Source organism: Nothobranchius furzeri, chromosome 12 (assembly GCF_043380555.1).
Source record: "Nothobranchius furzeri strain GRZ-AD chromosome 12, NfurGRZ-RIMD1, whole genome shotgun sequence".
NCBI lineage: Eukaryota > Metazoa > Chordata > Actinopteri > Cyprinodontiformes > Nothobranchiidae > Nothobranchius > Nothobranchius furzeri.
In genome coordinates, this window is record NC_091752.1 from 4,843,273 (window position 1) to 4,866,406 (window position 23,134).

A 23,134-nucleotide genomic window follows, 5' to 3' on the forward strand; every position below is an offset into this window, starting at 1 on the left:
GCACGCTTGGCAGTTTTCCTTGCTTTTGGCACCCCCTAGTGTCCATTACGAACTCTCTGTGGTCAAACCGAAAACGAAACTTACCTCCTCGCTGTGTGTTCGTCTTTTTATCACCTTGATCTAACAACTGAGAAGGCTTGGGGGGTTCCTGGACTCTAGAAGGCGCTATATCAAATACAGGCCATTTTTCCTGATCATGTGACATGAGACGTAGGTGGATGAAGATCGGCTTTAGAGCTGAGATGTTTGTTCTCTCAGCGCGGGGGCTCGTTTCGACACCCACACAGTAAAAAAACTGCAAATGACGACTTTAGTCGTCATTGGTAGTGAATTAGTTAAGGACAAACAGCCTTATGTGCAATTTTATCATGAGGTTAAGCAAAAAGGGAAAGATTTCAGATCACTAACCAGTGAGTTAAAAAAGCAATTTCAATTAAAATCAACTATTAAAGGTCAGCTTTATCCATTATATATATATATATATATATATATATATATATATATACCACAGGGTAGGGGGGAAGTCCAGGAGGGGGAGGACCCAACCGTACCTGGATTTCCTATGCCTTTTATAGTCCAGAAGTTGTGCAAATGCAGGGATGGCATAGATATTCTGCTGGGTTGGGGCTGGGTTGGTGCCCTCGGACTCAGAGAGGCTCTGTGATGCTGCTGCTTTGGGCCCTGGCAGGATGGGTTAGGGTCTCCATGCTCTGGGTGGCAGTTTGACAACACAGGTGTCTATTGGGGCCAGTGGGGGAGCTGGCTCCCCGGAGGGCTAAGCCCAACCAGCCATTCCTCCCCATCCCTGCATATTTCTCTCCTCCTGCTCCCTCACATCATCACACAAACATACACATAGGACCTTGGGGGGGTGGACAAGTCAGGGAGTGCGGGTATGGACCCCATTTCCGCATTCCTGTGGCAACCTGCCCCCCAAATTTATTTGCACCTTAAACTCTTCCACCAACGATATTCCACTCAAACACACACACATAGGGCCTTGGGAGTGAGCACATCCAACGGCATTTGGCAGGGGGATTTCTCAGCCTCATCCCAAGTGCCGGTGCCCACTTCCAATTTTAAACCGCACTTAGACACTGAGGGCTGTGGGTGCAAGTGGGGTGGGGTGGTGGCATCAGCTGGCATAGGCCAGACGATGCCCGCACTGCCCGCTCACCACGGCCATGGAATACACCTCATCAACACTCACTAACACCATATTGGAGCAGGCAGAGGGAGACTAGGGGTCTTAGCACACCTCTGTTGTTGCTTGGCTTCCTGGGGCTGAATGTTACGTCTTGGCTATGCTAGGAAGGTAAGGAGGTAACATAAACCCGTGACTAAATGGAATGGGAGGAGTACAATCATTTAATACAGAAAAACAGCAGATAAACTTACAATATACAGATAATCACTAACAGAGAAAAACCTTACCAAACCAAATAGGGCATTCACAATACTAACTTAAAGCACTCATAGCTGTGAATATACCAAACAAAAACACAGGCTCAGAAGGACTTCAACTGAAAGAGGGCAATAGCATTTACTATCCCTAAATCTAACCAGAGGAGCTTCTCTACACAAACCACCTATAGGTCTAACCAAGCTTCTAAACAACAATATCTCACTAGTAATCCTTCACAGTCGTTTAACAGCACAAAGTTCCAACAAAGCTGACCAAGTGGGGGGAAACAGCACACCATCAGCTGCTCCCCAACTGCAGGCAGACCAGGAAGTCTCTTATAAGCCACCCAGCAGCTGATTGCTGGATGACTCCCAGCTGGTCCCAGGTGATTGTTGGATGATTCCCAGCTGATCCCAGGTGATGGTGGAGGAACCAGTAACAAAGCCAATTGAATCCCCTGGGCTGCAGGCTGAAGAATATGGAGGGCTGGGCTGTATACTCCGACAAAAACAAAACTATGTACATAGACTTTTCTTGATGCATGAAACCAGGGATCGTAACACTGGAGGCTAGGAGGGAGATCCGGCCGTCGGGTTTGGGTCTGGGGTGGTGGGTTGCTGTGCTCAGCGTTGGGCGGGGGAGCCTGCTCATCAGCACCCCAGCAGAAAGGGTCGAACTCTTGGAACCGGTAATGGTTATACCCCATGTGCTGCAGTACCGGGACCAGAGTGAATAGGGTGTGTTTGGGGAGCGTGAGCGGGTGTCCGGCGTGCATTTTTGTAAGTCTTTGGTTGTATGTGTATGTGTGAGCATGAGGGAGGGAGTGTGTGACTGTGTCTGTGTATGACTATATATGTCAGGTGGGTCCTTTGACTCCTCCCTTCTCATGGGACTTCTTTTGATGATATAGATCTTCGTCTCCCCTCTCCCTGCCACACCTGGTGTGGAGTGCGGTGCCTTAGTCTACCTGGGTCGTGGCTCCTGGGTCAGGGGGTTTAAGATTTTTGGCATCTGCCTGACCAATCCCGGTGGCTGCCTGGTGGGGTCTGGGTCCCTGGGCTCTGCTGGGTCCCTGGCGGGGGCGGTCGCCCCTGGGTCCCAGGGCCTTTGGGTCCTGGGCTCGGCCGGCTACGGGGTGGAAGGCTGCGGGTGGGCCTGTGGGCTTGCCGCCGATATCTCCCGGGACTCTGCCGGCCGCTGGTTGTGGCCCCCCGGGGCGATCATCTGTGCCTCTCGAGGGGGGTGGGGGCTTTTCTGGTCGCAGTCCCCCTGGAGTTCCTGTGCTCTGGGACAGCTCCTGGATCTCTGGGACTTGGAGCTCCCTACGTCTCCTGCACATCTTTAGGGGGCGGATCTGTGGTCCCTCACACTCTCTATTGGACGCTCCTATAGAGAAACCTTACATATAAAAGCGCGTGTACACACACAGGTGCTCACATGGTGCTCTCATAAGTATGGACTTGGGCACGTTCAACACAGGTCTTAAGGCTATGGTGGGCACTTAATGCACTGTGATTTATTATCGTGTGATTGTTCAATTAAACAATGTTGATTATATATCTCTTCATCAAGTTGACGCAGTGATAGCTTGATCTTGTATTGTTGTTGTGTTCCCTTTTTTCCTCTTCTCTCTTTCTGCAGGTCTAGAAGCAGACTCTTGTTCATTATTGTTTATTTTTATGTTCATTCTGCTTATTAGGAGGAACTGGTTCACATTATCCATCCATCCTTCTATCTATGTATCTATCTATCTATCCATCTATCCATCTATCTATCTATCTATCCATCTGCAGTAAAGAGTACAGCTACATGTCAAAAATGTCTCACAATTATAATTAATGTTAAATAATTAAAATTCCATCTGGGGTGGGCAATGTGTCATTCACAATAATACCAGTTATGTTTGGCCAAGAAATAAGTCTATCATGTTACGCTAGTTTCATCATGTAATTGCCACTAAACAGAGGATTATGTTCATGTGGGTCATTAGCATGAAGTTATGAAAGCAAACATGGCTGGAATCTTGTTATTTTTCTTCTTTTTCTCTAAGTAAATGTGCTTCTGTAAGAAGAGGATGCCCCCACTGTGAGATTAATAAAGTCTACTCTACTCTATTCTATTATGTTACTGTAAGTCATATCAGCTAGTAGGAAAAAAACGTTTGAGGAATTTTAGCCTTTCCAGGCTTCCGTACCAGTAACCTGGTTCAATTCAATTCAATTCAATTCAATTCAAAAATACTTTATTAATCCCAGAAGGAAATTGATTGCTGTAGTAGCTCAGAATAATAATAATAATCAAGTCATCAAAGAGTTGTTGTATATTACAATGGCTGTTGGCAGGAAGGATCTCCAGTAGCGGTCAGTGTTGCAGCCAAACTGAAGAAGCCTCTGACTGAAGACACTCTTCCGTTGTCGGACAGTCTTGTGAAGAGAATGCTCAGGGTTGTCCATCATTTTCTTGATTCTCTGGAGAATCCTTCTTTGCATGATCTCCTCCAGTGGTTCCACAGTCGTCCCCAGAACAGAACCAGCCTTTGTTATTAGGCTGTTGAGCCTTTTCAGGTCCCTGCTTCTGATGCTGCTACCCCAACAGACGATGGCTGAAGAGATTACACTCTCAACAACAGACTTGTAGAAGATCTGCAGCATCTTGCTACAGACATTGAAGGACCTAAGCGTCCTCAAGAAGAGCAGTCTGCTGTGTTCCTTCTTGTAAACAGCTTCGCTGTTCTTTCTCCAGTCCAGTCTGTTGTCCAGGTGAACTCCAAGGTATTTGTATTCCTCAACCACCTCCACTTCTTCTCCCATGATGGAAACAGTGTTTGACTCCACCCGGTTCCTTCTGAAGTCTAAAATCATCTCCTTTGTTTTGGTCACGTTGAAGGTCAGATGATTGTTCCCACACCATGCCACAAAGCGCTCCACCAGCTCTCTGTACTCAGCTTCCTGTCCATCTCTGATACACCCGACAACTGCAGAGCAGAGTTTTTACCTGACAACGGCACAACACTGACAGTTTTAGGCAGAAATTTTAACTAAAATGCATTAAAGTGTTCAACTATTAACTACACGTGTCTGCAGCATGATTAGACACATATTTATACAGTTTATCAGGAAAAAAAGTTGATTTGGGGGTGACTTGCTCTTTAACCTTCATTTGCAGCCAGGACTGTCGCATACACATGATGTTGTTCCTGAGGTCAGCATTATTTATAAATATAGTTGTATATAAGCGTTTTTCTGCGAGGGACCCATATAATCAACATGCTGTCCTCCATATGAACATGTTGAATAGCCTTAAAGTACCTTATTTAGGGGAAGTATGAACGATGAACTACTTTATATCATAGACCAGGGTCAGATAGCCCCATTTGAACAATTATGTAAGGTGCTTTATATTTTTTACTGTGTACCCCAGCTTTAATGCTATGTGACTCATAAGATATTTTTTAACTGCACAAATTAAATAAACTAAGATCCTTTTTTTATGTGGTCTTTTATTAGCTAACCACCTCAGTCGGAAAGGTCAAGTCAGTGTTTGACACACCAGAGGAAGTGAGATGCTCCAAGATCAAACAAAACCAGCTTCCCTTCATCCGTTGGTCATAACTGAGTCTCCTCTGACTGCAACATCAGAACTGACGCACACATGTTGACGTGTTTTATCCACATTTAGAAAGCAGAGTGACTCCAAGTAACATCACATCTTATTTAGGTCACTTTGGGGCTTTAAATCGTTCACACTGGCGTCTAATTTAATTAATAAAGTTTACAACCTGACAAAAATGTAGCCTTTGACTTACATTAGAAGGAGAAGCACAGGTTTACAACTAAAACGCCAAACATGCACAGCTGTTTAATGAGCCGGCTGCAGCCCTCGTTAACACACCTGTGCTTTCCCTCTGAGTGTGAATCTGCTTGTCTGCTTTGGAATAGGTCTGTTCTGTTTTCTGTTTGGTTTCTGAAGGATTTCTTGTTGTGCAGTGATTGTAGCTAAACCTGCCTGCTGTAGGAATGTGTAGTTTAAGCAAAAATATTCATATTTTAAAGTAAATGTTTAATTTGCTTTTGAATATTTCAACACACACACACACACACGTAGAGAGAGAACTCCCATGTGCCAGTGATTTGACTTTGTTACAAGTAGTAGAGATAGTAGTAGTAATCATGTTGAGATGAGGCTTTAGCCTTGTAGTGAAAATCCTGTTTTTGTTCTTTGTGTGTGTTCTCAGGTGAAGGTGATGTCGTGGTGTGTGGTTTTGGAGAACAGGATGACAGCTTCAAAGCTTCTCCTTCCCTTCCTCATTCTCCACTCATGTTACGGAAGTAAGTCCTACGGATGTGGTGATTATATGAGCAGTTTATTGAAATTGTAGCGTTTAATTTTGTGAGTTTTACCCTGCGAAACAAATTTCCAGGTTAAACCATTACTCTACAATCGTTTTCCTGTGACAGTGTTTTCCCTAATTTACACTGGAAGCATCAGCGTTTCGGAACGGTTTACTTGCGAGTTTCTCTGCACACACCGGGAGAAGCTGCGGAGCGTCTTCTCTTTCGTCCTCGCTGGACTCACAAGATCATAAAATACCTGAAGACCTCAAACGTCATGGTTTGTTTACGTCATCCACCATAAAACCAAAAAGAAGGAAATCACGTTTGATATCGCTGTTTGATGTCATATATGATGTTCCTCTCCACTGTCAGGATTAAAGCCACGAAATCACACCGCTGCACTTCTGGAACGATGCAGGGAGTAAATAAGCCGTTAGGTCACTTGCATTGATGTATCTTCATAGATTTGAAATTGCATTGCTGCAATAGTCTTTTATTTTGGGAAAAAATAAATAAACAGAGGCTCTGCACTGAAATCGTCTGTGATTTCCTGTCTAGCCGTATGATAATTTTTGAAATTGACGAGTCCCAGAAGCGGCTCGTGGCAAAAATAGAACCCGATCCCATTTTTTGCGGCACAGCGAGCTGCTTCTGGGACCCGCCTGAAAATGTCCTCGTTGCGGCTGGTTTGAATCACCCACTTAGTCTATAACGGATTCTATCTGAAGCAGTGACGTTCTGCTGCCGTTCCGCACCGCTGATGCTTCCAGTGTGAAGTAGAGGTAACGGGCAGTCCTGTAGTGTACCAGTGTAACTGTGTAAGGATGCAGCCATTTCAACCAGGGATTAAAAACGAAAGACGTTTGATGATAGCCGCGTTAAAATAAATATGAATTTTGAAAACTTATGGTGGTGTAAAACATCCAGAAAATAACTCTTAGATTAAACGTAAGCTATCTGAGCTGCTTAAAGATGATATCAACACTTCTGTATTTGCTTTTTGTTAACTGGCCAGTATTTGCATAGTGCCTTCTTAAGCTTGGTTTATGCTTGACGCATTCACTTTCCGCGCGGTGATGCGGCTCGCGGCTGGAACGCGCTTCACAACTCGCAGCGTTTATGGTTCGTGCGGCTCGTCTCTGCGGTGAGACAATATTCTCCCAAACTGTAGGGGGCAGCATGGAGCTCTACGGCATGCATCCAACACTACACCATAGTAGAAGTAGAAAGTACTGTTTACAACATGTAAATCCAGCATTTTTAACAGCGTCCTCGTCTTTTCCGACAGTGCGAGCTATTTCTCTCCAAGAATTATTAACAACATGTTGATCACGGTGATCTCTGAGAGCTGAAGCATACAAATGTCTGTATTTACGAACCTCTGCCATACTAGTTCTTGCCGGTCCGCCATGTTTTTCCACGTCCGTCCGTCCGCGTGGTTAGAAAATTTCCAAGGTGCGCGTTGCGGAAATCTTGAGCCATGCGGAGATGCAGTGGAGGGGCGTGGTTGTTAAAATGACGCAACTTTTCCGCGCGGAGCCGTGCGGACCTCGCGGACGCGTCAAGCATAAACCAACATTTAGGGTTCTACAACCCCCCCCAAGGCGCTTCACAACACAAGTAGTCATTCACCCATTCACACACACGTTCACACACTGGTGTGGATGAGCTACGATGTAGCTACAGCTGCCCTGGGGCGCGCTGACAGACACGAGGCATTTGGTTCATTCTATGTTTGCTATTGATGGATTTAAAGAGGTTGTTTTGGGGAGACCATAAAATCTAAAATTACTTAGTCAAGTTTCAAACCAACAACTCTCCTGTTTGGGGGCAACTTGGTCCTCATACAACCAGTGTTGGTCATTAATAAAAGTGTTCATTAATGACTGTATAGACTTTTAGTTTGGTTGTTGTCTACAAAAGGACTAAAATTTACAAAACGTCTCCCAAATGCAAGAAAAAATGTTCTAGCTCTTTATGTTGACAGTTTCCTGATAGGTCTGTTCACCTTTGTCCTGTCTCATTCCTCTCATCCAGCCCCTTCATTCAGCTCAGTCTTGTACGTGGTCTCATGGTACGGCTCATAAAAAAGACAAATACTTGCATCCATGTTTACTACGACTCCAAAAGCCTTGATGTTTCGCAAAGTCGTGATCGCTGTTTCTTATTGAGACAGGCGACATCTCTAACCCCACACGTCTCTGCAGCTGCTGAAAACATTATCAAGTAACTGTCACAACCTGTTTCCATCAAGCACAATGAATTTATGAAGACTTTAGCTGTAGTCTCGCAGCCTCTCATCATTAACTCCCATCTCGGTTTTTGGCCCTTATCCCGACACGTTTAAACCCGTTTTTTCCTCTGTGCTGATCTGTCTCCGTTTCTTGCGTCTTCCAGCGCACTGACCTTGTTCTTGTCTTTAATGTTGCCTCTCTGATCAAGCAAATTGGGTTGATGATTGTGGCTGTAATTATTTTGTTGCTGTAATCTTTCCGCATTCTTCCACCCAGCTTATCGTGACTTAATGTAATTAAGCCACAGGTACAGACAGGATCTTATTAACTCTCTTTCTTGCCACCTTCTATCCATTGAAGCATGGTCCATGTTCTTGGCACCTAAGAGCCGCGGTGACAAGCAAGAGATGAGGATCTTATTCCGCTCAGACGGGCACATGACGGCACAAAAAGCTCCTTTCAAAGCAGCGATTCACTCTATCAAGCAGAGTTGCATCAAATGGAGTTGAGCTGCCCCTCGTCAGCCGAACTGTGTCTGCTGTCTAACGTATAGCTTAGCTGATCAAAGACCATTTGTTCTCTGAGCTGAAAAAGACCGCTTGTATCACAAAAGCACAGAAACCTTCCCAAATACAAAAATTATTCCATTACTCACCTAAAACTGGAGCATCCTCCCTACTACAGTGAAATCAATAACGTATAGTTTCAAATTTGTTCTAAAGCTTCAGAAAGGGAACTGGACTTCCTTTTCCTGAAGGCACTCCCCATCCAAAGAGCTTCATCCACTCAATTAGAAAAGAGCAAAGTACAGCTTTTAAACTGTAGGAGTTATGCTTCATGAAAGTGATTATCTGTATTTTTTCTAGCCATAAGGGGTAGTACATATACCTAAATCACTGCAAGCAAGCGGTACTTTTGTGTTCAAGTAAGACTATACCAATGGATGGCCACTAGGGTCAAAAATCCCTGGGAGCACACACCAGACTGCCTTTCGTCACTGGCAACAAGCGAAGAGGTAAATATGTAAAACAACATTGTTTATAAATGGTTCAAGTTTTGTAATCAGTGTTGGGGTTATTAGGAGCGAACAATTAGTAAGCTTCAACTTACTTTTGGATTCTTCAATAAATTCTGTAAATATGTAAATATTTACTGATTTATTAATTAATTAAGATATTCTTAGATATACGGGGCACCATTCCCCTTTAACCGGGGAAAAATTGAATCCAAAACTCTTATCAGTCTTTCTTGAAGTTCGTAGAATCCTTGGAGCAGAGACTTCTCTTCGACACAACAAAGCTACTGGAGACGAAAATCTGAATTTTATAACGTTTAATTAACAATTTGTCAAATGAATAAACAGTGGCATAAATGAATAATAACCATGTGATATAATAAAAGGATGTATATTCAAAATAATGTTCAAGGTGTTTTGTGTGTATGTATGTGTGTGTGTGTGAGATGAATGGGTCTTTGTTCCTCAGAGTAGGTGGGGGGAGTGAGCTGTGAGTGTGTGTGGGGCTCTTCCCCTCCCCTCGCATCCCACAGGAGACCTGGATGTGTAAAGTTTTCAACTTTCCCGAACACTTAGTGGCTTAGAAATCACTCAAAACATTTCAAAGGATCATGAAACAACACAAAAGATTAATCACAAATAATATCTTTTAGTTTAACCACGTGGCCAAGCAGAAAACATTTAAAGATACCAAACAATGATCAATAAGCAGTTTATTCTTTCAAAATGACCCGAAGGACGAATTGGGAGCGAAAGAGGAAAACACGAAGCTACTTTTTAAGCAATAGCGCGATTTTATTGCTTATTCTGGACTATAGAGGAAACGGGAGAAGAAAAGGAGAGAGAGAAATGAGCTTTCTGATCACCAGAGCAGCAAGGCGTCCCCAGCTGTTTGATTTGACGGTTCTCCGTTTTTCTCCGCAGTTTTCAGCGTCATCCGTCGGTTTGATGCTTTCTCCGTTGTTTGGCTCCACGAGTGTTTCTCCACGGGCTGGACACAAAGAGAACGAAGTTTCTTTTGTGCTGAGTTTGACAACTTACAGCGTCTCTGAGAGCTGGATGGAGCTCCGCTCGTTCCCAGTCAGGTCCCGATGGAGTTAGAGTGGTTTCCAGCGGTTGCGTGGCTCAACTTGGGCACTTAGAGCTTCCGCGTGCTCAAGTTGTCGGAGCGTTCGACAAGCGTGTCCTTACCGCCAGGTATCCTGGGCAAAAGAACGAGGTTTCTTTGTCTCTGCTGAAGATTTATGGTCTTAGTTCGCGGGAAAAGCTCCACGGCTTCCCGCACATGCGCAGAACGTGTTTCTGGTACTAGGCGGTGACATCATCCCAATGCTTCCGTGTGCAAAGCATCATGGGAAATGAAGTTTCTTGGCGCTGATGTGGTTATTTGCTTTTCAGAGCAATTTAAGCACAGTCATTTTGGAGAAAATCACTGCATAGTAATTTCCTCATGAGGTCAGACCCTCAACATCAGGAAATGTTTTGTCCTCACAGGCTCCTGTAGAATGAAACATGGTGTCTAATATGGCGTCACCCAGAGACTTGGACCTGCTCCCATGTATTTTAGACCTGATTTTTATGGTTATATGTTACAAAGCCGCCAATATTTTTCTACAACGGGGCATCATGTCATTCATTTTCAACATTTCAATGAATATTTCTAGAGATTAATGGTAGAAACGACACATTGTCACTTTAATGGTAAATCTCCGACTTGCACACACTTCCACAAGTATTTTGTATAACATCCCTGTTCATTTGAAGTTGTTTTGCCCACTAGTGAGAAGACATGCCCTTAAGTCCATCGACAGGTGAAAACTAAAGTAAAAATGTTGTTGCTTAAATTTAACAGGTATTTGTCAAGCAAGACAGAACCAGCTCTCAAAGCCTCCATCCTCCTAGCCAAGCAACACATTCTCACACCCGAAGCGTTGAAAACTGACAATGGGTGACCAAGCGTTTGTTTCCCACTCATTGGGAGGTCCAACGCGTCGGCAGGCAACGTGCTGTGCCAGAGCGTTGGTTTCCGATGTTCGCTGTAAAACTGAGATCTTAACCTTTATTTTTAAGATTTTAACTTAAAGGGGATATAATCAGAGGCGGAGCTGGCCTAAATGGCGCCCTGTGCGAGATCCCACCCCCCACCCCCCCACCCCCCCCTCCCACCTCCAGGAGCCCGCTGCCACTCCGTTTTTCATGGGGTAAATAATACGTAGCTCATTTCCCGAGTCCAAAAAGAAAGAATGGTCCTACCAGCTCGCCACTTCAATATGAAGAAGATCAGTTCAACATGGGGAAAAAAACCTGACCTGTAGGCCAGAGAAACGTTCATTAGCACATCAAGTTCGATTCAGTTTACCGGTAAACATATATCACGAATGTACAACAGGTCAATTATTAATCATCTTGGCTACGCAGCTCAATCTATGCATTCCAGTAGCGTTTGCTACAAACAAATACAAAAACAACAATAAAGGAAAACAACTGTCTGACAGACAGCATAGCCGAATTCAAGGCAACACATAACAATAATCATTCGATTGCTCTTGGTTTCAAGTTAAGCCCATTAAAGTGCTTAAGTAAATAAAAGTGTTTCAAAAACAGCGTTTTTGAACCGGAGTTCTGCTCGTGGTGGGAACTCCGAACAAGGTCATTTTTTATAGCGAAAACGATCGACTGGTCACTGACAAGTAAAAGGGTGTTATTGGTAGATGTTAAGAACACTTACCGCTGAGGTAAAATGAGAGTATAAATGAATTGAGGGGAGAAAAACGCTTTGTTTTCCAACGTCATTCTACAAGCAACAAGCTTACAGCCACGGCAGGAGCAGCTTTCATGGTTGCCACGACTTGGAAGGAGCCAATCAGGAGAGGGACCTCACATCAACTGACGTGGGTCATGTGACAGGGAGTAGTTGACATGGGTTACATTTTGTTGTGCTTTTATTACAGAAATATTATTATTATCATCACTATTATTATTAAGAACATGTGATTTCTATGTTTTGTTTATGTATTGGTTGATGCTAAAAAAAAAAATTTTTTTTTGAAAAAAAAGAAAAAAAAAGGAAATCAAATGCCGCCCCCTGCAGACTGCCGCCCTGTTCAGCCGCACATGTTGCACATATCAAGCTCCGCCCCTGGACATAATGTGAAACTCACCTTTTGCATCCTTTTGCGCCACCATGTGGGTCTCTGCTGCCTCTATAAACAGGCCAAACCTGAATGAATAAACATCCATCCATTTTCTGTTCCAGGAATTAGGTCCAAAAGAACTTTTTAGAAAACTTGGTCAGTTATGTCATTCTGACCAGTCAAGTCCACCATGGAGCAGACTCTGATGTACTGTGTGTGCCATACGTTATGTGCATATGTGTAAAGTCTCCTTGTTTTCCTTTTCCACAGATCCCAATCAGCCACCACAATTCACAAACTACTTCTTCTCAACTTACCTTCTCATTTATGAAGACACACCTATTAGTAAGTCGAGTGTCAGCGTGTTGCATTTGATGTGCTGTCTGAAGGAAAATCACCATTTTTTTCCTTTTGTTTTTAAAATGATTTTCCATCCTTTGTATCCTCTGAATTCCAATCACCAAACAGAGAAGAAACACGGTGGTAACAAGCTCTGACAATGATAGCATTTGATGCCTTTCATCAGGTTGTTTTGATGTTTGGTCTGTTTTTTGTTTTCTATCAGGATGAGAGAGTAAAGTCTAGTTATCTGAGATATTCTTAATATTGAAAACAAAGAAGCTTTTGGATGTTTTACATCTGTGCAGTGATGTGCTGTTCATATTTATGATAATTGTTATGGCTGCGTGGTTATTTTCCATGTCTTAGTTCTGGTGAAGCCGGTGTTGGATAACGACACAGCCATCCGGTAGAAGGTTGGATCCACCCTTGTGGATCTATTATTCCCTTACTTTTTTCAGTTTTGCTCGTTGCGGTGATTGACAAGGCAATTGGAAGATGTCAGGCTTTTCATCATCGCCTAAGCTGTCGGTGGCTAGGAATATATTTTTTTATTGGATAGAATTTTTTTTTTTAAGTTTGTTTTTTCCTCCCAATCTTATGACCTTTACTCTTTGTTGGTGTGTCAACACTCCTAGTGTGAGGCTTGGTGTATTCACGAATGCTGACTAGTTTGGAGTGATTTTCAGTAAATAGGAACACGTCGGTCGTGTATAGCCTGTCATTTCTAGTCTTTCTTTCTCCCAAAGTTCAAATATCAAACATTGGCACTTGCCCAGTCATCATCGCACAGCACCTTCCATCTATTATCCTTTAGTGTCACCATCATTATTATTATCTTAGCTGAATGTTTTACAATGCAGCCATAGAAGGTCACACTTTCCACCATGCACACAATAAATCCTCATCATTGTGACCTCAAACGGCCTTGCTTTATGCCCTTTCCACGTTTGACATCTTTGTCCAAAATATGACATGGACTCCCAAATGAAAAGGACATTGTTTCCTGAAGCCAGCAAGTACACCACGCAGAAAAGTGCACGTATGTGTTTCTCCAACCAACATGCTCGTACTGCCCTCTGGCTATGAATTACTGTTCTCTCCTAAAGCAGTTGGGCTTCAGTCCAGTACCACCCTCCACTGGTCCAATGAGCTGTCAGTCATGTCCTTGGCCTGGCCCGTAATGACTCCCTCACTGATGTGATTGTGAGAGTAGATAGCGATCAGACAGTGACAATTTGTCAAGATTATTGTTTATTAGCTCAGCAGATGTCCTTATCGAGGAGGTCCTCCAATTCATGAACACAAACTGCTTCAGAGGCAAATGTTTGTGCTGTGGCCTCAGGCGATGTGACTTAAAAAGGAAAATCCGATTTTTGGAGCTTGGCTCTTGTTGTCTCCACCAATCTGTCATGACCTACAGTTGTTTAGTTGATCTCATCTTACATCTTGTAAAAATTAACCCATTCCTTCAGTTTCCCAGCCTTTTTGACACTCTTCTAATACCTTTTCACAAACCAATGTCTTGATCTCAATTTTTTTGTTTTGAGAATTTCATTTACTCAGTCACTGCCAGCAGTTTCCTTATCAGAAAAGCCCTTCGCTGCCAGCATTTTTCAGTGTTTTCACTGTTTTTTTTAAGAGTCACAGAACGTTGCGCTCTATGATGTTGTCAACGCCGCAACTAACAAAACAAAGAGTAGACTCACCTCTGTAGCGTCACTGAATGGCCTGATTCTTGACCCTCAGGTCAGAGACACAGCCTGGGTCACCTTGATCCTGGCTGCTACGACAATCTACAGTGTTTCTTTCACAGGAGACTGAATGTCGGTCTACCACCCCTTTCATCTGACTGCCTTTATCTGACTGCTGTTCCATCCGCAAGATGAAGGACTCTTCAAGATTTAAAAGAATCATTTTTAATAAACTCTTTTCACTGTCGATTACAATGTTCATAAATAATCATCATGGTTCATTTTAACGGTGTTTAATTACTGAAATGAATTATTATTATTTGGTTAATAATAATTATTATATATGATAATCAGTAATTTTTAACAGTGACAAGATCATCATGTGCACTTATACACACCATGCAGGACACAGTAAGTCAGGTTAAGGTTAACTGCACTCACATGTCTTTTTCCATAACACCAGAGCTTTCTATCTTGGGAAGGCGGGTTTCTGAGGTATGTTAAAATCTCTACATGTGAAACCTGATTCGTAGACCAGGAAATGCCCTTCTTATAAAACAGAACTCTCTGCATTTAGCGAGTGAGTTCTAGAGAAGTTGGGACGGCCGCCCAACGCTCTTTAACCAACAAGCGATCTCTGTCACGCTGGCAAAATTGCCACGACACAACAAACGACACCTGCAGAACCAAGCTGACGCTACGAGATTCCTTAAGAATCTGCTCAGACGCAAACCAATTCCACACCTGTGTGCCTGCGGCATCTCTAGGACCAGAGAGTCGGTACCATTGGTCTCCCCTACCGGACCGAGTACCCGGAGGCTGATCATCATCCTCCCTTGACCTCCGGATCTACCAGAGGGTCGTCTGAACGGTGAGGTAGAACACAGATTGCATCTGAATGCTGTTTGATAACAACAACTTAGTTAGTTGCAACCAAATTCCTTTTCACCCAGAACGCTCTCTCCTTCAAGATACACGTTCTGAGACATCACGCATTCACCAGCAAGCAAAACACACTTCATCGTTGATCCATCCAAACAAAGAGTTGTTTTAATACCAAAGCTTTTATAAATTGTCACATTTTAAATTGTTAGCTATACATTTCTTAACTTTGTAAACTTGACTCTTCATTGAAATAAACACAGAGTGGGTGTATATTGATCACTGAACGAACAAAGATCTTTAGATCTTCTGAATTAAAAAATAACTTTGCTATCAAATTAAATCTTTAAAATTAAATATTAATCTTTTGATTAAGCATAGACCAAGCAAGTTGGTGTATGAATTTACAACTATTATATACATATATCCGAATATGTACACATGCATGTAAAGTTCCTTCATTAATTTGTTTGATCATTCTTAGGAATTAAAACATAAGCTGAATAGCAACAGCCTTTAATTCCTAAATATGTAGTTTATCAAGGCTACACCTCTTACATTAGGAAGAATCCATGCATTTCGAGCGTTATCCTTTTTTTTTTCATAATCCGTTGTTGAATTGTGATCGGCAGACCCTTTTTTCCGGTTCGCGCCTCACTTTTTTTACAGGAATGGCCCAAAACGATCAAACACATGGAAGTTCTGCTTCCTGATCACGTGATGTGTGACGTATATGCAGATGATGATCGGCTTTAGAGCTGAGATGTTTGTTCTCATGGTGCGGGGGCTCGTTCCGACGCTCACACAGTAAAAAAAAAATGCAGATGACGACTTTAGTCGTCATTGGCAGTGAACGGTTGGATTTAAAATGACGACTTTCGTCATCAATGGCAGTGAATGGGTTAAACTGAGCAGAAAATATAATCGTTCCAATCATAAAATTATCAATAAGTCATCACCCTTTTCAAGTACCTAATCAGCTCACCTGCATCTCTTCTGTAATCACCTTACTCTATTTTGATTTAAACTCTTTTCAGACCTCCTGTTTGTCCCTCTTTGTTCCATTTACAGCTTCTCCTCATCCTGTTTGAATTCTCACCACCTGGTTGCCCCTGTCAGGGTTTTGTTCAACCACATTTCATGACCAATTATAATTGAAGTAAAACGACAACTGTCTGCACAACATGAGCCCAACGATCAGTTTACCACCACGACTATTAAAGGTCACATGAAGCTCTGATGGTGCACGCCAGTGATCTAACAGCATATGGTTCATGTTACTGGGCTGAGTGATGTGACACCAACAAGTTGCCTGTCTAACAATTTGTTGTTTGACATTGGCATAAAGAGACCACTAATGCTGTCCAGCAGAGACGGGCAAATACGGTCCTCTAGTGTCGATTATCTCATGCACATGCACACACTGAGAACACTTCAGGGCCCTTCCTAGACAGTGGCTCTCTGACTTTAGATGAACACCATCTAACTCAGCAGAGTCTACTCTGTGTGAGTGCTGTACTTTTCTTATTTAGGGAAATACCTCCAAACACGAATATTTGCTCTTTCTGTCATTTCAGAAACAGGAGATGTAACTTTGGAATGGTTTCAGGTGAATTCATCCTTCTGTTAAATCGTACCTTTGCCTTCTTGATAAATCTGTACAAATGAATGGGTTCATAATGGAGTGGTCAGAAAGAGCCCAGAAACCTATTTAGACCCATTTTGGGCCATTTTGAACCCACCGTGTTACTAAATCATGCATGTCTTACAGAGGCACTCTTGTCATTGATTTGTAATAAACTCCTAAAGGAAAACAAACTTTCTTTAGTCATGCGTATGAAAGTACACAGTTTTATTATCAGCCTGATTAGAATGATCATTCAAAATTGCAGCCTTACAGATTTTCTGAAAATTACCTAAATAAGTATTTTAAGTTGCTGTTATGTTCTAGCAAAACATTAAACATAGCCTGGCAAGTCATCCTCCATATGTGAATAGAAAGTCTAGCCACGACCCATAGACAGATCTCAGTTGTGGGACGGAATTTACGATTGTCTTTCAAATTGTCTCCACACGCTATTGGACAACCAACAACGTGACACACTGACCGTTACGGATGTCAGTCAACAGGACAGTCTGCCATAATCCGTCAAAGGTGCCTGTTTTATTCTTAAATCGGTTGTATGTAGGGATGGGTACCGAATTCGGTACTTTTTAAGGTACCGACCGAATGCCATAGTACCGACCGAGCACCGATTCACGTCGTTTCAAACGGTGCCTCGTTTCGGTACCCGTCCTTCATAACGAGAACTTGCCAAGACAGCTGCGCATGCGCAAGAGTGTTATGTCGTCGGTCGCTGCGAGCCAGTTGTAAACAGAGCAGCATGGTAGAAAGAACGCACGCTAAAGCTTGGGTCCACTTCACTAAATGTGATGGGTAACTGGGTGATGATGAAACCAGCGACAACGATCTAAGTGAGACTTCCTCATCTGAATCTGCTCCGGTAGGTAAATAAAATGTTTAAGATAACGTTAGCTTGATATGTTAGCTTCCGTTTTCCTAATGGTGCGTTCGCTTTCTCCTCGGAACTCCGAATTTCCGACTAGAAGAACATGAACGCTCTCTAAAGTTTGGCTTCACTTTACTAAATGCGACGGGTGATTGGGTGAAGATGAAACCAGCGACAACGATCTAAGTGTGAGGCATCATCGTTTTAATCTGCTCCAGCAGTTAAAAAAACTGTTAAAGATAACGTTAGCTTGATATGTTAGCTTCCATTGCCACCGTTGTTATCGGCTAATGGTGCGTTCGCTTTCTCCTCGGAAATTCTAACTTCCCAGTAGGAAAAATCAAATGAAAAAAGACGGCAAAAGGAATGAAGATACACAGTAAATTTAGTTCACAGTAAAGATGTTTGCTTCAGTTTAATTATCAGCTTATAAAACTACAAGGACAATGTTAAAATGCAAACAGTTGAATGTTATTTATCATGATATTTATCAAATATTGTTATATATTGAGAAAAATATATATTTAATTATAAAAGAGAATTAAAATAATAAACACTCAAAAGTATCGAAAATTGGTACCGTTAAGTACCGGTATCGATTCGTATGTCAAAGGTACCCATCCCTAGTTGTATGTAAACATTATGTGGTTCAGTGGCTGGAAGAGATGGAAAGCCAAAGGAACCATTAAGTAATAAGTGAGACCATAGTTTGGCCAATGGACAACAGGACGTTTTTACAATTGACACAAAGTCCTTGGATGATGATGCATATATCTACTGCAGCAACATATTTTTGACATGCGGCACGATAATATACAGTACAGGCCAAAAGTTTGGACACACCGTCTCATTCAACGTCTTGTCTTTATTTTCATGACCATTTACATGGGTAGGTTCTCACTGAAGGCATCAAAACTATGAATGAACACACGTGGAGTTATGTACTTAACCAAAAAAGGTGAAATAACGCCCCGTGTGCACACACACACAGAAACAAATATTTGCTCCCGCTCTATACAAACGCTTTTCCGCCTACTCTTTTAACATAATTGTGGGGCAGAACCAAAGTCCCATGCACGTTACAATCAATCAAATCAAAGATACTTTATTAATCCCAGAGGGAAATTAGTTTCAGTACACACAATTCAGAGATCAGACATACATACATAGGCAAAGATACATGACAAGAATTGGTGACTGTGGTCATTCGCAACCCTGAGTCGCGCTACCTTAATAGAGATAAGAGGGTTACATGAGGATTGGTTCAGGTGGAGGGGAAAAAAAGGCACTTCAGAGCTACCCTCCACAGGGAGGGCAGCTTTGCTCTGATAAAAAAACACCTCCGACAGATATGCAACAGACTTCAGACAACACAACATAAGTGTCCACTAGGTGGGGTGGTGGGTTGGGACTATCCCCACTTCAGTTCCTGCAGCCACGATAAGCAGTGCATGTCACCTCAGTGTGGATAGGGGGAGGAGCATTGAGGGTTGGAGGGTTGCAGTGACCCTGGAATGTTTCAGCGCCCTTCCCGCAGTCCCGCCCAGGCTGGGAAAGGAGACAGGGTTGAGTTGCCATAGTGACGGTACATTCCACATATCTTCTGAAGGGGGAGTTTTTGTTGGAGCCTTGCAGGCTCAAGGGCGCCAAATTCCAATTAGAAATTGTTTTGGGGCCAGACGGAGATAATTTCCTCACCCCAAATATCCACACGTCTTCAGAGTCCTCCATAGACAGCTGAGATAAACAAATCAAGTTCCACTGTTTCCAGGAGTCCATGATGTGTCCAACTGGGTCAGTCCCGGAGGGGCATCCCGGAGCCCCTTCTCCTGTTCCCATCGTTGAAAAAATTTTATCAATCGCGTTGAGAGACCAACTGACGAGATGCATTTTAGTGAATTTCAGTTTCCAGTTTCCAGAAAAATGCAGAAGCAGCCGTGCACCCAGCACACACAGATAGACAAAGGCCTTGGGGATAAGATATGGAGGAGAGGAGGAAAAAAGTGTCTGCACACTCCAAGAGCCGGAAGACGTGATTCATAAACTAAAATCCGTTTTAGTGGGATGAGAGCTGACATGTCCGTCAGGACCATCGACACATATACTTAACAATTCGTTTCCATAGGCTCCAATAATACGTTTTTAAGCCAAAATGGGAGGTGGCCGCCACCGCCATTTTGACCGTGTCACAGGTTCCGTCAAGCCCAGACAATTCCAAAAAAGGGAAAAGAGGAGCAAAGGGTGGGGCTGAAAGGTTGTGATCAAATGACAACACCCGTCCAACTGAAGCAATGTAGCTACAAGCTAACCCAAAGCTAACGCGGAGGTGGGAGCTAAGCTAACGGAGGTAGCTACCTAGCTACAACCGGAGTTAATTGTGCACAACACCGAAGCTTCTGAGTCAGAGATGTGCCGGGCTGACAGCTGGGTAAAACCCGGTGGAACACAGAGGTCTTCCGAGACCTCCACAAGCCTCAGCCGCGCAGCAGACAAGCGCCGCTGCGATCAGAGATGCGCCGAGCTGCTGCTGGGGAGAACCAGGCGGAAAACATCGGTTTCCATCTGAGAGCTCCACAAGCCGGCAGCCCGCGCAGCAGACAGGCACCGCGGCGATCAGAGATGTGCCGAGCTGCGAGGAGGGGACCATGCCGATAGTCGGAACCCAGCTCCACCAACATGTTATATTTCAACCCATTTTCTAAAATGGAGCGTTATGTTAAATGCACTGGGTTTTACCCTATTACATTTAAATTTTATGGTTAAACGGTACATGTTAAAACCTAAGCTCAGCTAGTGCAAGAGCGGCAGTGACCTAAAATACATAAATATAATTATTCTTCCCAAAAAAAAATGAAGTGGAGACTCCTTGGACGGTCTATTAGTGCAATTAATACCACAGCAAGTCATTTTGTCCAACAATTGCACAAATAATATCCTAAATGAAAGCACAAACGCCTCATTTTGTTAACTACCAGATATAAAATCTCCCACGCTGTGCATTTTCCTAACCACTTCATTTTTGAGTACACTTATTTCATCATGTTCTTTAAAGATCATGTTGCCTCTGTTGCTCGTTCATGCCGCTTTGCGCTGTATAACATACGAAAGATCAGACCATACCTAACACAACATGCCACCCAGCTCCTGGTGCAATCTACCGTCATCTCCCGCCTCAATTACTACAACGCCCTTCTAACTGGTCTACCAGCCTGTACTGTGAGACCTCTTCAAATGGTCCATAACGCAGCAACACGTCTGGTCTTCCATAAGCCAAAAAGAGCACACGTCACCCCTCTGTTCATTGAGCTCCACTGGCTACCGCTAGCAGCACGCATCAAATTGAAATTGCTAACACTAGCATACAAAGTCCGAGACGGTACGGCTCCCATCTACCTGAATCCTCTTGCAAAGGCTTACGTCTCGGCCCGGCCGCTCCGGTCTTCACAGGACCGTCGGCTAGCAGTGCCTACACCACGCTCAGGACAATCCAGACTCTTCTCATGCATCGTTCCACAAATGTGGAATGACCTACCAAGCACTACCAGAACAGCAGCTTCCTTTTCAATTTTCAAGAAACCCCTAAAGACCCTGCTCTTCAGAGAGCTTCTTCTTAACTAGCACCCTCCCTGCACCCGTCCCCCCTCTCTACTGTCCACTCCTTTGTTCCCTCCTCTCCATGACTGATGTCAAGTTGTTGTTGTTGTTGTTGTTGTTGTTGTTAACCTCAAGGGCAACATGCCGATTATCACTCATAAGTCGCTTTGGACAAAAGTGTCTGCTAAATACATAAACGTAAACATAAACATGTGACGAGCTCTGCTGTGGTTTAGATGGTGGCGCCCTCTGGTGGCAACAAGTATATTACACCCATGCACAGTAGAAGGACGTGAACTGGCAGTTAACTCGGCAAAACTATTTACAACATTAATGGCAATCAACTGGTTAACTATGTACATCCCTAACATCTCTTTACTGGGAGCTTATGGACACTTGCTTACTTCTGAGGACATTTTCTCACATCTGTGCACGAGGATCAGGCTTGGCAAGGGAGAGCATCTAGACACTGATGTTTAAATGTAGTCACAGAAAACCATGTGTGTTGTGTCAGGAAATGAAATGTGTAATTAGACTGAGGGAACACTTTGATTAAATGCTCTCATCTTCTAATCCACTTTGCCCTGATTCAGCAGATTAAGCCCTCTACTGAGTAATTAACTTGTGGAAACACAACATTTGTTGGGAAGACACCAAACTTCCACAGTAAGCTGGGAAGCTTTGTGCGTTTTGTAGTTCAAGCCAACGGAGCATAAGGCTTGGCTGTCTGAGTAGATTTAAAATTCTGGGTCAGGCTCTTGATATTATAGCATGTGTTTGCTTCTGTGGAAGAAATTGTTGTGGAAAACCAGTTGTTTTGATTGGAGAAAGTGAGGAGCCCTGGAGGACAGAGTCTAGCGTCATTGATTGCTTTCTCACATATTTTCTAGTGCCATAATAAAAATCACTAAACTTTTAATTAGCGCTGTGGAATCCTTAATTCAATTATAATTAAAGACCAAGAAGTGGCCTGGAGGAACATCTTATTAACGTCCTACTCTAAACGTGTTGATGAGGCACGTATGGGCTCACCTCCGCCTGTTTTCAGCTGTTTTACATTCAAAATTCAAGCTACTTTAGAAGTTGTGCGAAATTTAAAATTGTAGCTAGCGCTGAACCGTCCAACTGAAAAGCTGTCCTCACATCTCTTTCACATCATTGCTCCGCATAACATTCCCAAACCAACAAGTAAAGGAGAAACTTATGAAGTGTGTGCACGTTTCATGACAGATGCTAGAAAATGGCTCAAGGCCTTCCTTCTGGGCCGGCCCGGTGAAATGGAGACGCATGCATACAGTGAAGTCTGGTAAAACCCAACAGAAATGGGACTATGGTCAAAAAAAGTAGCTAAAACGCATCGAGCAGAGCTTTCTCAGGATATCTAGGCCTCGGTGTGAAGTCTGGTATAGTGAAATACTAAAGACAACGGTACATTTGCTTTTAGTAACCAGAAAATGTAGAAAAGACAAATTTTGAAACCAAAATGTGCACTGATGCTGTAGGATGATAATTGGGGCACTCCAACATTTAAAGAGTTTTTGGGATGTTGGCTGGTGTTCAGTGCTTAGTTTCCCTTCAGGAACATGCTTTTGTAATCTTCTTACTGCTTACCACAGTTCCTCACTGGTCCTTTTCGACTCCCACTCGTTGGCCTTATTTAGACAAATTGAAATGAGTGTCCTTTCTCCGTCTCTGGCAGCTGCTGTGGGAGCTGTCAATATCGGTTAAGAGTTGGATATGCTTTGTGTTACAGAGCAACATTATTTCTTTGTGTTTTTACCAGGCAGTCTCAACAGTAGAGGTCCTAAAAGGCTTGATGAATGTTCCTGATGTCTGTCATGTCTTCACGAGGAATCCTTATGGAATGGCCACCTTTGTGTGGCGACTTTCTGCCTTTGTTTGAGCACCACAAGCATTGGTCTGCCAGTAATTCCAGCAAATTGCCATCCGGGAGGGACCTGTTTTGGTTTAGTCAATCATTTCTAATGTCTCC

The 23,134-nt window shown here is 43.2% G+C and overlaps 1 protein-coding gene across 2 annotated transcripts in view; it reads left to right on the forward strand.

Moving 5' to 3' along the window:
* cdh23 (cadherin-related 23) overlaps positions 1–23,134 on the forward strand; it is a 405,629-nt gene that overhangs the window by 38,475 nt on the left and 344,020 nt on the right. For both annotated transcript variants that reach the window (XM_070542163.1, XM_015943881.3), the window contains exons 2-3: positions 5,640–5,733; positions 12,393–12,467. In XM_070542163.1, the coding sequence (XP_070398264.1) occupies positions 5,640–5,733; positions 12,393–12,467 (169 nt within the window). The remainder of the gene's footprint in view (positions 1–5,639; positions 5,734–12,392; positions 12,468–23,134) is intronic.